The 15,632-nt window shown below is 42.6% G+C and overlaps 1 protein-coding gene across 2 annotated transcripts in view; it reads left to right on the top strand.

The window, feature by feature from the left end:
- Positions 1-15,632, top strand: part of LOC135107702 (alpha-L-iduronidase-like) — a 43,817-nt gene that overhangs the window by 13,275 nt on the left and 14,910 nt on the right. For both annotated transcript variants that reach the window (XM_064017881.1, XM_064017882.1), the window contains exons 6-12: positions 267-362; positions 2,646-2,831; positions 4,209-4,308; positions 5,801-5,995; positions 7,122-7,250; positions 8,966-9,966; positions 12,692-12,816. In XM_064017881.1, the coding sequence (XP_063873951.1) occupies positions 267-362; positions 2,646-2,831; positions 4,209-4,308; positions 5,801-5,995; positions 7,122-7,250; positions 8,966-9,966; positions 12,692-12,816 (1,832 nt within the window). The remainder of the gene's footprint in view (positions 1-266; positions 363-2,645; positions 2,832-4,208; positions 4,309-5,800; positions 5,996-7,121; positions 7,251-8,965; positions 9,967-12,691; positions 12,817-15,632) is intronic.

The following is a 15,632-nucleotide window of genomic DNA, read 5'->3' as shown; positions in this document are numbered from 1 at the left end:
TGTTGTTATTAATACTCCTACTACTACTACTACTACTACTACTACTACTACTACTACTACTACTACTACTACTACTACTACTACTTAAACTACTACTAAAACTACTACTACTACTACTACTACTACTACTACCACTATTAGTGCAACATTAACAACAACAACAACTACAACTACCACCACGACCACGACCACCACCACCACCACCACTACTACTACTACAATACCACCACCACCACCACCACTTCTTATTCCTCGTACTCCCACAGAACTCTTCGGGCTGGACTGGGTATCCACGTGGCGCTGGGAGACGTGGAATGAACCTGATCACCACGATTTCGATAACCTCTCCTTCACAGTGCAGGGTGGGTGTTGGTGCTAGCTAGTACTGGCTGGCGGGTGAAGGTTAGTTTAGGCTGGCCACACGCTAGGCTTCAGGCAAGTCATTCCGGGTCTCGAGTACTCTGTCTCCTTTCAGCATCCCTTCCCTTCATTCTGACGTTGATTTGTGCTTTTCGTGGCCTGAGGGTATGTGATTGTGTAAATAAGGTTGGTTTTACGTTAGTGGTCATATTCCTTTAAGTGTTTTGAATTGATAGTGTTGTCTGATAGCTTTTTCTGTCTCTGTTGCATTAATTAGTCTGTATGTTAATTTCCGTTTGGTTTTATAGACCTGAAATTCATTAAACTTTAACCCTTTCACTGATATTTGGCACATCTTTCTTAAATCATTAATCAGTGAGGTATCTTTTGTTGTTGCACAGCTAACTGCAAACACTGTGCTGGCTACAAATTGCAAAATCTAATCTTTTTCATGCATTTTCTTTCTTGTAGATACTTATAAAGATTCCATACATCGCTTTTAGTGTTGTAAATTTTTGCATACCACATTGAAAGGGTTAAGACATCACTTCTTACGTTAACTTTGTCTTCGGTCTGCAAAATATGAAATAAATAAATAAATAAATAAATAAACAGAGGGAACTGAAAGCCAGAATAAAGGAAAACATATACGTATCTGTTATATGCGTTACTTGTGTTCCTATTGTATCACGAACTATGTAATTCATTCAGTAGGCTTCAAACAATGTAATGAACAAAAATCACAAAATAGTAGCAGCTGCATTTATGATATTACAGCGATATTTGACGAAACAGTAAATCTCCTGAACCTTTCATTAAACACTTTTCATTTGTGTCCGAAAAGGGTTGAAAAAATGAAAAAAATATTTGTTTTATTAATATTTGGCTTGATGCTTCTCTCTCTCTCTCTCTCTCTCTCTCTCTCTCTCTCTCTCTCTCTCTCTCTCTCTCTCTCTCTCTCTCTCTCTCTCTCTCTCTCTCTCTCTCTCTCTCATTTTATCAATCCCATTTCTCTTATCATTGAAGGAGATCATTCAATTTGGGTCTGTATATTTCTGTTTCCCATTTTTCATGACAAGGACTTCCCCCCCCCCCTCTCTCTCTCTCTCTCTCTCTATCTCTCTCTCTCTCTCTCTCTCTCTCTCTCTCTCTCTCTCTCTCTCTCTCTCTCTCTCTCTCTCTCTCTCTCTCTCTCTCTCTCTCTGTGTGTGTGTGTGTGTGTGTGTGTGTGACTGTGCGCGCGCATACTTCTATGCTTCCAGTTTTTCTTTTCTTCCGTTTCTCTTTCTCCCATATTTTTCTTTCTTTCTCTCATTTTTCCTCCCTTTCTTTTTCTCCCTCCCCTGTATGTGTCCTTCCTGCCACGATCCAGTGCTCCATTTCCCTTTTGCCTCTAGTTTCTCGGAGACGTGTGGAAGGAAACTTGCCTTGAGGGATGCCCCGCGGACGAATCTGACGGCCTGTTTTATTTAATTTACTTTTCATTTATTTATTTATTATTTTTCTTTTATCAATGTCGCGGTTTCCATTGGTTTTAACTCTCCAGGCGTATAATTAGTTTTGTTTATTATCCGTCAGTGGTTTATTGGTGCATGAGTCCCGAGTTTTAGTTTACGATGGCATTGTATGTTAAGTAAGTTGTGATTGGTACAGAATGGCTAGATTTTTATTTATTTATTGATTTATCTAATTATTTGTTTACTTTTTTGTCCTTTTACTATCGATCTATCTATCTATATCTATTTGTCTGTCTATCTATCTATGTCTGTCTGTCTATTTATCGGTATGTGTCTGTCTCTATCTGTAATTATCTATTTATCTATCTGTCTATCCATCTATCATTTAATTTATCTATCTATCTATCTATCTATCTGTATTTTCGTCTATCTCTGTCTGTCTGTCTCTCTATCTATTTGTTTAGTTAGTCAGTCAGTTAGTTGACTAGTTGGCTAGTTAGTCAGTCAGTCGGTTAGTCAGTTCGGTTGTTGTTAGTAAGTTAGTTACGTAATTGGTTAGTTAGTTAGTTAATCATTCAGTCATGTCGATAATTAGTTGTTAGTTAATAATTAGTTAGTATGTTAGTTAGTCAATCAGTCAATTTGCCACCTAGTAAGTTAGATATTATGGAAGAAGCTCTGTATGAATTTTTTTTTTGTGTGTATTAAACTATTCTCGTAGTGAAAAAATCTTTTATGGAATTTAAGAACTCGTGGATGTTTTCTCCTTACTTACAACATTTATTTTCCTCCTCAGCTGCTGTACTCTTCCCCACTCCTTCCTTACAGGCTTTCTCAATTACTTCGAGGCGTGTCGGGCTGGACTGCTTGACGTCTCGCCGCGGCTTAGGCTGGGAGGGCCCGGGGGTTCCTGTCGCGACCCGTCCTTCTCCCGCATGTGCTGGGCGCTGCTGGACCACTGTGATCGCCGCGCCCCCGCCCGCTGCCTCGACTATATCTCCGTCCACAAGAAGGGTGAGGAAGGGTGTGCAGGTCCTGTTTTTGGTTTGTTGGTTGATTAGTTATCTTATGTAAGGTCTTGATGCGTCTGTTGAGGTAAGGTTACGTGTTGCAATTGTTAAAATCATCATGTTGTTGTTGTTGTTGTTGTTGTTGTTGCAGGGTGGTGGTGGTGGTGGTGGTAGTGGTGATAATTTTTTCATGAGTGTTGTGCTGTCACATCCAAACTTTTTCCCTTTAGTTTGTAATTTATTGCTCCCTTTGGAAGCACCATGGAGGGTCTTTTTTTAATAGATTTCTTTTTATCTCGTTTCTTTTTAAATTTATGTACGGTGTTACGATAAAAAATACAAGGTATTGCAATATTTTTCCTTTTTGTTGCTTTGTAAAGTGACATTATTTTATAATTCGTAAAATTTAGGATAATTTATGTGACAAGGTTGATTATGTTAATTAGCATAATGCAGCTTTTTATGTCTTTCTCCTTGTAGTTTTTCATCCATGACTCGCAAATGGCGGAGTTTCATGGTTCGGCAAGTGGGAAGTGTTACTTTTTGAAAGTGAAAATTTCATGAGAGATGGAAGACAGCATGACCGTGGTGGGAATGAAAGCTGGAGCTGTTATGCACATCTGCCTCACATCCTGAAGACTCATTACACTTCCTGGAGAGCAGCGTGACTGTACCGGTATCGGGAATCAAGGACAGTGTAAGACGAGTGGGAACACCACTGAAATCAAGGAGGCTTGCAATGAGGCGTGAATTAAAAACACTGTTGTCAGCGGCCCCTTGGACAGTGAGATGAATGCGCTGAAGAATATGAAAGTAAGGTGAATGAAAGCACATTCAGCCGCTTTGGATAGTTCAGTGCATTCTTCGAAGTACTTTCTTTCTCACGTGTTATAGGTGGCGGTCGAGGGCACAAAAAAAAAAAAAAAAACGGAACTTGCTGGTCTCTTTAAGTCAAAGAAACAGTCAAGAAATTGATCAGTTTGGCCCCGGTGCGTCAACCCAGAATATACCCAGTCCAAAGTATACATGGGGTTATTATAACCTTGGCTGTTTTTATACATAGCAAGAGTATAGGAGACACGAGTTAGGTAGTCAGTTGGCAGCGAGGCGGATGATATTCAGGTCAAATAGGAGCCTCACCTCTCAGTATGTAAACCATTTGCTTATACCACAGACTTTTTTTGCGCGTGCAGTAGTCAAAAGTAATACCAAGAAACTTTAAGCTGTCAACATTAAAAATATTCGATAAAAAGTTAAAGTGAAATGTGAACAAATGAACCTCGCACGCACCACAGCACAGCACTACATAAGTTCTTGTCGTACTGCTGCGTAATCCGATCTTCACTTTTAAGGAGTAACTCAACAATTTTCCCCGCTGCAGGGCAGGAGGACGCGGACAGCATACTGACGCAGGAGCTTCTTACCTCGGCCATGATTCGCAGCACCTTCACAAACCTTCGTCACGTTCCTTTGGTTAACGAGTAAGTGGAGGGAGTCTGGGATGGAAGGGGAGGAAGAGAGATAGGAGAGAGAGGCAAGGGATAGAAGAGAAGAGAGAGTAGGAGATATTGTGAGAGGAAATAAATAGAGATGTGAGAAGTTAATGATGGCGGTGAAGGGAGGGAAGAAGAGTTAATTTTTGATAGTGAGAGGAGTGAGAAAAAGGGAGAAAAGAGGAATTGTTTTGTTGTTTTGTTGTGAATAAGGGAAGGAGGTAATGGAGGAGAATGGCTGTATTGTGGAGGAGGAGGAGGAGGAGGAGGAGGGAGGCTCGTGTAAGGAAACCGGGATGGAAAGAGGGAGGATGAGAAAAGGCGTCCTGATGAGAGAGAGAGAGAGAGAGAGAGAGAGAGAGAGAGAGAGAGAGAGAGAGGAGAGAGAGTTTTCAAGGTAAGTGTGAAAAAGTATTAAGAAGCTTTGAATATAATTAGGCGATTACAGAAGTGTTGATATATTGGCGGCATTAATTTCCATAGACTGATGTGCATTAATTAATTTCGCAGTTATTAGTTACCTCTCTCTCTCTCTCTCTCTCTCTCTCTCTCTCTCTCTCTCTCTCTCTCTCTCTCTCTCTCTCTCTCTCTCTCTCTCTCTCTCTCTCTCTCTCTCTCTCTCTCTCTCTCTCTCCTCTCTCTCTCTCTCTCTCTTGTTATAAAGTACAGCCTATTAAACATGGCGGGGGGGAAATAATTTATTATAGTGTTTATCTTGATCTTGATCTTGATATTATATATTATACTCCCTGTTCTTCACCTTCGTTATATCACCTTCTATTCCTCTCTCATTTATATGGGTTATGTTTTCTTCTTCACCTTCAACATTCACCTATTTCTATTTCTCTCTCATTTTCTGTTTCATTTTCTTTCTTGCAGTATAATGTCTGTCTTTCCACCACGATTTCTCTCTCTCTCTCTCTCTCTCTTCATATTTGCGTACTTATTTTTTTCTGTTGTCTTATTCTTTATCATCATCCTTCTTTCCTTATTTGTCTTTGTATTTTCCCGCTCCGCTCTGTCTTTATCTTTTATCTCCTCATTTTCCTCTTATCCTTGTCCTTATCTTGCCCTTGTCTTATTCATCAATCATTTTCTGTTTCCACCTACATCATCTGTTTTTTTTTTTCTCTTTCGTTTTAGTGCTCATCGTCACCCTTGTCTTAATTATGTTTATATATATTTTTGTTTTGTTCTTCATTCTATGCTTTCTTGTTTTCTCCTTGGTTTAGTCCTCATCATCTCTATCTTCATCTTACTTTTCGTCCATAAATTAATACTTCACCTCCTTGTTTTCGATTGGTCCATTAACTGTGTGCATCGTTCCTAGACTAATATTTCGCATTCATGTTTCCTCCTTGTCATCTTTGTCTTGATCTTATTACTTTCCATTCCTACACTCATCTTCAGCCTCCTTGTCATGGTCCTTAACAGATTTACCCTCTTCACCTTCCTGTTCTTCCAACTCTTCCTTCTGCAGCGAGGGGGACTTCCTGAAGGGGTGGTGGCGAGGTGCTGAGTGGCGCGCGGACAGCCGATACGCCGCCCTGGTAGTTCGAGCTGTCGCCATTCACCTCCCTGCCCTCGCTGTCCTGCGCTACGAACTGCTTAGCTTTGATAATGCCTTCCTCAACTACAGGCCAAGCTTCTTCAACCAGCGGACCCTTGTGGCGAGGTACGCAAAGGTAGACAGGAGTAGAGGTGACGGGGGGAGGGTTGTGTGCGAGTGTACGTGGGGGGAGGTGTGGTATCTGGTGGGTGAATGCTGCAGTTGGTTGAGCTCAAGAGTGAGAGGATTGGTAGAGGAGGTGAATGGACGGAAATGTAGAGAAGAGGGAGGCGGGAGGGGGAAAGTCGTGGGTGAGAGCTGGAGTATTTATTTATTTATTTATTTTTAACGTAGGTGTCTGAACTCAAATGTAAAAGTGACAATAGGAAACAGGAAAAAAAAAAAAGAAAATTTAAAGCGATAATAGGAGATGAGGAAAAAAATATAGACAAAGAACATAGAGAGAGAGAGAGAGAGAGAGAGAGAGAGAGAGAGAGAGAGAGAGAGAGAGAGAGAGAGAGAGAGAGAGAGTACAAATGAAAGGTAGAATAAGGAACCGGGGTGATGGAAATGCGTGGAGTTCTGCGTAAGTGTGAGATTGATGAACGTTAAATTGTGGGTGAAATTGTTATGGGAGGGAGGGAGGGAGGGAGGGAGGGTGTAGGGTGTAGGGCGGGCTCGTGTGCGTAGGGGCGTTTCTGGCTTACTGCTCTAGTCATTAATAAAGACCGCTACCTCTTTGCTATGCTCTCTCTTCTTCACATTTACTTCGCTTCATCTCCTCTCCCTTACTTGTCGGTCTCTTTCCTCGCTTTCTTTTTATTACAGTCATTTTCTTATTTTTCGATCGCTGCCTCTGATGTTCTTAGTGCCGGTATTCTTAAACGCTTCGGGACTCCTCAGGACTGGTTCTTTAGGCCACTGAAATGATCATTCGTGTTTTCATTTTGTTGCTTTGCTTTTTTCCTATTGGTGATGTGGAATTCTTTACAACTCTCACTAAAATCATGAAAACAGCCTTGAAATTCTCAGTCACTTCCATTATAACATGATAGAAATAGTGTAGACGAGATGCAGAAATGTTTAAGAATAAGGATTTCAGTAGAACCGAAATTGGAAATAAAAAGAAAGTATTGCAATTACACACAGCAAAACATTTTTTCTACATACTCACATTCTTCAGTTTAAACACAAAACACCTCGTTTCCTTAGAGGAATCGAGACAAAAAGAGCTAAGAGCAGATTTTCTCAGGTTTCAGATGAATTCTACGTCCTGGCGCCACGTGCAGCTGGTGAAGAAGCCCGCCTACGCCGTGATGGGCCTCCTCTCCCTCCTCGGGGACAGGACAACCGACCGCACACTCCAGGGATTTGACGACAGGTGAGGCGTGGCCGGCGTGGGTAGCGCTTAGAAAGGAAAGTCTAGTTGTAAGTGAAGTAATTATCCGGATTATCGTACTGCATCACTCAGTTTGTCTCTCTACGTAGAATAAATTATAATACGAGTCAAGTAATAAAATGAAGTCAGTTGAAACCCATATGAAATGACCCCACCACAATACCGCATTATTTTATTCCTTGTTTGTCTTTTTAGTGTACAGGCTCTTGAAAATAATCGCATACATGGAATCATTTTCCTCTTTACGTGGTGTTGTAACAGTTCAGACTGGTAAAAGACTCCGCTTTTAACTACCCTTTCACTTTAAACCGCCACAACGACATCGGACAAAGAACAGGCGCGTTTCTGCAGAAGCAATGCATCTCTTGTACGGTATTTTGCTTGCAGATGGAGCCACTTCGCAGTACTACAGTGTAATGTATTTATATGTATATGCACTTCTTTTGAAAAACAACAAAAATATGAATGATTTTTTCTAATGATTTCCTTTTTTTTTTCTTTATTAATAAAACTAAATAAGGCCTTCAGGCACTTTCCATTTAATGCTTTTGTGCTTTTGTGTAATTAAAAGCTGGCTGGCCTGTACCGTAGAGTTTTCATGTGTTGCGCGCGCGCGCTCTCTCTCTCTCTCTCTCTCTCTCTCTCTCTCTCTCTCTCTCTTCTCTCTACAAATGACCCGGATCTTCACATTTTTTATTTAGATATTTCTAATTAAATTATGAATGTAACGATTAGAAGCTCTTTAGGCACGCTCGGCATTGGTCTCCTCGTGAGTTTAACATTCGCAGTAACCACGAGATAGTTATTCTCCACCTGTATTATATATATGTAAAAAAGCATGATAATTATAGTGTCTAGTCGCAAGACCGGGAGGGTACGGAGAGGCGCACTGCTTGTACAACCGTCAGGAAGCCAATTCCGTTTATTTGCCTGTTAAACCCATCATCAACTCTGGTTCGAACTAAGCATTCGAACTGACCGAACCTAATTGAACCATGCCACAAAACAACCCAACACTACAATAATTTTCACCGCAATTTTTACATCTTCCCCTGTTTACGGTAATATATTTTTTCGTGTTTCACTGCACAAACAGCAGCTCCCAAAACTATCTTTAAAAGCGTCGTGTGAACTGTGTTGTAATGAACAATATGAAAACTGCTGCCTGATCATGTGTCACGTCGGTAGGGTTGGTATGCATGGCTCGACGTGATTTTGATATGCTGATCTATTTTCCAGGTCATGTTATGCGGCAACCGTCCCTAGTGTGCAGGCTTGCCAACTGTTGCCACCCTAATCGCCAAACGTGTTAAATGATATCTTCCGTTGTGTCAGAATGTAGACCTCTTATTTTTTAAGGGTAATGTTGGGAGTTGCTGTACACACTGTGCAATCCAACGAGTTTCATTCACACTAAACAACCCATTAATCTCGGCAAGGTTGATAGGGTTGATAAGCGTGTTCGACTAAGGTTTCGCCTGTGTTTCATGAAGCATTTATGTGGCAACTCAAATCCTATTGCTTTATTTATGAGTGCCATTCAGTTGATTCATGCCGGTGCAGGTGTACTAAATGCATGCAGGGACACCAACATGAGAAGCCTGTTATCAATGGATCCGTCTTTGGTGTTATTTTGTATCGTGCTGAATATGTAACGATACTTTTTCGAGTGTGTGTAGTACATTTCTCCCGCACAGGCTGTCGGTCATCGCCTCCTGCCGCCACTGTCGCTCCAAGGTCCCCACGTCGCTTCCAGGTCAAAAAAGCCACGATCACTCGGGCGCTGAGCAGCAAACTGGAGGCGACGTTGCGGAACCCGACCACGACCTGCATGTTTATCCCAGTGACAACTCTCCGGAAACGGAAGCTAGGTCTGGAAGGGAAGAGAGGGATGAAGAAACGAAGGAAGGAGTAGCGGAGGAGGAGAAAGAAGGAGAAGAGGAGGAGGGAATAGAGGAAGCTAAGACAAACATTCCTTCTTCCTTACTTAACCACAAGCACCACGATCCCACACTCAATCTCCTACTCCCCAACAGCCGCAGAAACACACGTCGCGGCCACACGCATGCCGACAGGAAACGAGGATCCACAGTCGATGCCAAGTCCGTAGGGGAGGCATCCGTTGCTGCCACAGGGCCTGTTTTTGGTCGTGGCCGCCCCCGCCTCCACTCCCAAGCCTCCCACACACAGCGTCTCCCCAGCACAGGCATTGGGGAGGATGCTACGGCGGTGTGGAGCTTTGAGACGAATGAAGGTGTCGCTGCCTCTCCACGGCCTGAGGAAGGTGGGAACGAAGGAGGAAGAAGAGAAATGGTTGCAGGTGTGGAAAATGAGGAAATAAAAGAGGACACTGCAGAGAGAGAAGAAAATGATGGAGGAATCGAGGAGTGGGATGGAAAAAATGCTCAGGAGAACGAAAATGGTGAGGAAAGACGAGAATACAACGAAAATACGGAAGACAGTGACGAAATAAAAGAGGTAAACGGAGAAAAATTGGAGCAAGACGAGGGAAAAGACGAGAAGGAAGAAAAGGAAGAGGCAGAGAAGAAGGAGCAGGAAGAGAAGAAAGGCGAGCCCCCCGGCGCCGCGTGGGAAGCAGCAGTGCTGGTGTCTCTCTCGGATGGCCCCACCAGGTCACCGCCGGGCGCCTGCAGGAAGGTGGCGGTAGAGGTGAACATTCCCAGCTTCCTATTGGGAGGTGAGCGACATCCAGGCACGATTACCAGAAAAAAGACTAATATTTTGTATCTAACATACTAACTAATTATTATTATTATTATTATTATTATTATTATTATTATTATTATTATTATTATTATTATTATTATTATCATCATCATCATCATCATCATCATTTTATTTTATTATTTTTTTCTGTGGTGTGGGCAGCGTACAAAGGAACACTGGTGGTCATGTAGCTGATTTATACACTTCCCCTTATTTATTTCCTAGAAGCAGGGCCACGAGGCTTACTTAGAGGGAGAAAAAGCAGAACAATTTTTTTTTTTTTTTTTCCCTCCCAATCAAGACAGGAAAATGGCTAACAAAATACATAAATAAATTAATACAGAAGTAACAAAGTACAGTTTGTTCGTATGTGGTAGAAAATGGCAATATGTTGGTGGTGGTGGTGGTGGTGGTGGTGGTGGTGATAACGTTATTGTTATTGCTGTTATTATTATTATTATTATTATTATTATTGTTGTTGTTGTTGTTGTTGTTGTTGTTACTACTACTACTACTACTACTACTACTACTACTACTACTACTACTACTACTACTACTACTACTACTAGGAGTCTCAAATGCCAAATCCAGAGTCGTTCGTTAGAAGCCACCGTCTTAGCTCTGATGGACGAAGGAAACCGGACGTGAAAACCGAAAGCAAAATTATTATTATTATTATTATTATTATTATTATTATTATTATTATTATTATTATTATTATTATTATTATTAGCACTTCCAAGGCTGCTTTAATCTGTAATATTTCTTCCGTTTCCTCGGGTCTCGTAGTGTCTTATTCAAAAAGTTACATTCACAGACACATTCTTTTCACCAGTGGCATTCTCTATAGGAGTCTAAATGAACAGCCGCGGAATATATTGATAAGAAGCGTTGATAGGTATTATAATTTCTTAACCAAATATTCTTTTGTGTGGGTAGAAAAAAAAGAGGTATTTTCCGTACGAAGTTATTCGCAAATAAGTGGAGTCAACTACATGAATAATTTGGTTATGTCTAATCTCCCACACACCTCCCGAACCCCCAAGCCCCGACGCCTGCAGGGGACCGCAAGGCCACGATTCAGGCAGCCCATGGTAGAGTTGCTGGTGCAGGTAAAAATTGCTGTCCTCCATAAACTTCACGTAAATGCTGCGGGAAGATTTAGTTAGAGGCGACAGTGTTGCCGGCCTCGCACCTCGGCGTGGCCCGGTCGGTGGCGGGAGGAGAGGAGAGGAGACGAGGGGTGCGTGGAATTAAGTGCCTAACATCAACAAAGTGTACAAACAACAGCTGTGAGGAGAGGCGTCTAATTAATTGCATGCATTTTGATGAATGGTGCGAAATAATGATGGGCTGGTAAAAGATGTTGATGGAAAGGCGAAGGGTGTTGATCGAAAGGTGAAAACACTGGAGGGAGGGTGAAAGGTGCTAGAAAGGTGAAAATAAAAATGTTGATGAAGATGAAGGGTGAATGAAGGGTAGATGAAGGGAGATGAAGGGTGCCGATGATGGAAAGGTGGAAGATGATGATAGAATGAAAGATGAAAACAATGATGGCACGATGAAAGGTGTTAGAAAAGTGGAAAAAAAATGTTGATAAGGAAGCGAAAGATGTTGAAGATGGAAGATGAGATAGGAAGACGGAAAGGTGAACGATAAAACAGAAAAGACGCAGCATCGGCGACAAATGCTTAATAGTCCCTAAATTTCGTGGAGGTAATAAACAACGACAGAAAGAAAATGGGAATGGGAGAGAAAGGTAGAGGAGAAAAAGGGAAGAAAAAGACATCAATTCACGACTACAATCAACTCGGACTCCACCAAACGGAAACACACGCACTTCACAAGCTCTACTTTCACGTTGTGGCTTCGGATAGCAGAAAACAAATTAGGATCGAAGTGTTAAGATCTCGACCAGCTCGCCGCTCAACATGAATGAGGTAGTATATTGGACTATATTCTGAAACACTCTTCCCGTACCTCTCAACTACTTTCAAGAGTCTCTAGTTGAAGAGGCAGGGATGTTTAAGGGTGTTTTTATGGTTATAATGACATATTAACAAGATTTCTACATTATTAACTGGGGGAAGCACTCTTGAGACTCAGGCTAGTTCATTTGTAGGTGGCCTTTGCAAACAATCGTGGTGAGAGAGGCAAAGACGTTTCAGAATATAGGGGACTTATGTTCTCCTGTGTGTATGCGTTTGTGTGTGTGTGTGTTTGTGTGTGTGTGTGTGTGTTGACGCACCGCAACACAAAAATTTTAGTGAGGAGGAGAACAAGGAGGAAAAGGAGGAGAGAAGAAGGAGGAGGAGGAGGAGGAGAAAGAGGAGAGGGATCGTGAGGGGGTGGTAGCAAGACGTGGCCAGCCTGTGCCAGCCATTCTCGCCACGCTGCGTTGGACTTTATGAAATCTGGTAATCAATAGAATATGCAGACAGATGCAGAATATAATATAATATGTGTATCTTTACTACAAAGTTACGAAGGAAACATTAATGCAGAGCTACGAAATTAACGTTCATATGAGATATAAGAAGATACTGGTTACTGGAAATGTTATTCGAATCTCTCTCTCTCTCTCTCTCTCTCTCTCTCTCTCTCTCTCTCTCTCTCTCTCTCTCTCTCTCTCTCTCTCTCTCTCTCTCTCTCTCTCTCTTTCTCTCTCTCAATCATTCTGTACTGTTTATACTCAGGAGTGATGCATGCCGCCGTGTACCGCCTCAGGGGTAGCTGGCCGGGACCCTACGAGGCGTGGCAGCAGCTGGGGCGACCTGAGGAGCCGAGCCGCCTCCAGCTGGCCTTCATGAGGACATATGAGGTGAGGGTAGCGTGGCGCGGTGCTGGTGAGGGGAAGGGAAAGGGGGAAAGCAAAGGAGGAATGATGCCTCAGGGTACTTAAAAGAGGTAGATGGATGGAAAAAGTTGTGAATGAGAGGAATAGTTAGGCAAAGGGAAGGACGGGGAAGCAGGGAGCAGAGGGACAATAAGGTATAAAAAAGTTACGTAGGAAGAGTTAGGGACGAGAGGTACGTATGGTTAAGGTAATATGTATAGTGTTTGCAGTGTAGTTGATGGTGAATAAAAATGGTAAGCGGAAGTCAAAGGTAGAGGATGGAATGAGGTGCAAATGGAAGAAAATACCTAGTCGGGTTGATTTTAAATAAGCTAAGGAATAAAAAGACAAGAGGGTGGAAGGATTAGAATTGAAAGGTGTAAAATGATGTAAGACGTTAGTGAAAAAAATATAAGAACATAGGAACATAAGGGAAGCTGCAAGAAGCCATCAGGCCTACACATGGCAGTCCCTGTATGAAATATACCTACCTATTTCCACCTATCATCCCCATCCATAAATCTAAGTTTCTCTTAAAGCTCCCTAATGACTCACGAGTAACAACTTGATTACTGAGTCCGTTCCATTCATCTACCACCCTATTTGAGAACCAATTCCTCCCTATCTCTTTTATAAACCTAAATTTTTCAAGCTTGAACCCGTTATTTCTTATTCTATCCTCGTTACTGATCCCAAGAATTTCGCTTACGTCCCCTTGATGCCTCCGTTGATAGAAAACGAAATGTATTGGAAATGTAAAGAAAATGGAAGAAAGAGACAAAGAGAGAGCACAAGACACAGATGAAAAATGAAAGGAAGTACTGTGCAAAAGGAAGCAAGGAATATTGGAAAGAGTTACGTTTCCCTTCTAGAAAAAAAAAGTAATAATAGCAAGAGGGTGAATCAAAGGCAGAAGTTAAGAATTACGAAACTGAAGGAAATATAAGCAATAGAGAAAATGATCCAGAAGATGAAGGAGAGGAAGAAAAGAGAAAGCAGATGAAGAGAACTGAAGCGAGGACGAGAGAGAGAGAGAGAGAGAGAGAGAGAGAGAGAGAGAGAGAGAGAGAGAGAGAGAGAGAGATGCAGGGAAGAAGGTCGTCGGAAGTAGAGAAATATTTTGCCGTCACCGCCGTTGTGTGTGACTTATGAAGCCAACAGAGGGCCAAGGGTCATCATCGTTAGTCTCTCTCTCTCTCTCTCTCTCTCGCTAGAACTTAAGGGCAGCTGGCGACCATCCCTACTCCCTCCTTCCTCATCCCCTCTCACCCATCCACCCATCTCCCCACCTACATCTGCTTCGCCTCCTCTCCTTCCTCATCCACCTACGCACCCCCTCCCATCCACCTCCCATCCACCTCTCATCCCTGCCTGTCTCCCACGCACTCTTAACTCACCTCCCAGCCCGCCTCCTGCTCCCTTTCATTCCTGCGACAACCCTCCTGCCCCTCGTCAGTGTCCGAGGTTATCACGCTCCCCGGCCCTTCACTCGCGAGCCCAAGACCTGCTCCTCATGCTTTTTACGGCGCTCTTCCCTGCTTCAGGAGCCCGCCTGCCGAAGTTAAGTCAGGATACTATGGGCAGCGTAATTTTCTGTCTTCTCTCTTTCTCTCTCTCTCTCTCTCTCTCTCTCTCTCTCTCTCTCTCTCTCTCTCTCTCTCTCTCTCTCTCTCTCTCATGGTGACGATGCTAACAGTCTAATGGAATAATCAAGACTAATCCATCAGTCGTATTTCAATGGACATGTGTAATTAAGAGAGAGAGAGAGAGAGAGAGAGAGAGAGAGAGAGAGAGAGAGAGAGAGAGAGAGAGAGAGAGAGAGCTGTGCCACTAAGTTCTCCTCTAATACTCTACCATCGCTTACAGTCTGGTCGCCTTTCACCTCACCTCCGGAACAACGACCGTGACTAATGCATGACGGAGAGAAAAGTACGTACTCACGCGAGCGACCCTGAGGAGGAGTTGCGGGAGAACTTCGTAACTTTCTCGTGTTTTAAGGACCAGTCAGGAGGAAGAGGAGACTGGAATGTTGCGGCGGTTGGTATAGTTTTAAGAGTAGGTATATTTTTACAGCGGGTAAGCGTGTGGGCAACCGTGTTTAAGAGCTTGGCTAGGAAGGAAGGTTAGGGGGAAGTAGAAGGTAGGTAAGAAGAGGTGGAGTCATTGTCGTGTTCGGTAAGTTTGGTGATTACATGGCTGTTTCGAATAGGCGTGTCTAGGAGTCTATTTATACATGCTCGTTGTCACGGGTGTTAGGCTGCCGTGGTCAATAGCGGAGTCACCTGCTGCACTCACGTCCTTTGTGTCTAGCGCCTGCCCTCCAGCCCAGCACTTGACTGATGATGACTCGATGATACTTCCTTATTTGAGTCACTCTGTTCGACTTTTAATGTACGTACATGAGACTGAATGTCCTTAAAGATTTGAATTTCTGGCGTCTTTGGAAAATATACTCCTTGATCTTTATAGTTAACTTTATTAAATTCAATGAAAATCCACAGCAGTTAAAGGGCTCAAGACCATACTCTGAAACACTTCTTCGTGTGCCGGCACCTCCACTACATTCATAGGATTCTAGTTGAAGTGACAATTTTTTTAAGGGTGTTTTTATAGTTCCAGTGACTGATTAACAAGATTTCTATGTTATTAACAGGAGAAACACTCTGGTCTCATTGTCTCTGTGGCCTTTGCAAATAGTCGTGATGAGAGAGCAGGGCGTTTCAGAATACGGAACTGAGTCTTCTGATCTAAAATCTTTTAGTTAAGGTTTTGTAAGGAGACGCAGCAGATCAAAGGACACA

The sequence above is a fragment of the Scylla paramamosain genome, chromosome 15 (assembly GCF_035594125.1).
Source record: "Scylla paramamosain isolate STU-SP2022 chromosome 15, ASM3559412v1, whole genome shotgun sequence".
NCBI classification, from domain to species: domain Eukaryota; kingdom Metazoa; phylum Arthropoda; class Malacostraca; order Decapoda; family Portunidae; genus Scylla; species Scylla paramamosain.
This window is presented reverse-complemented; position numbering and strand designations above follow the sequence as displayed.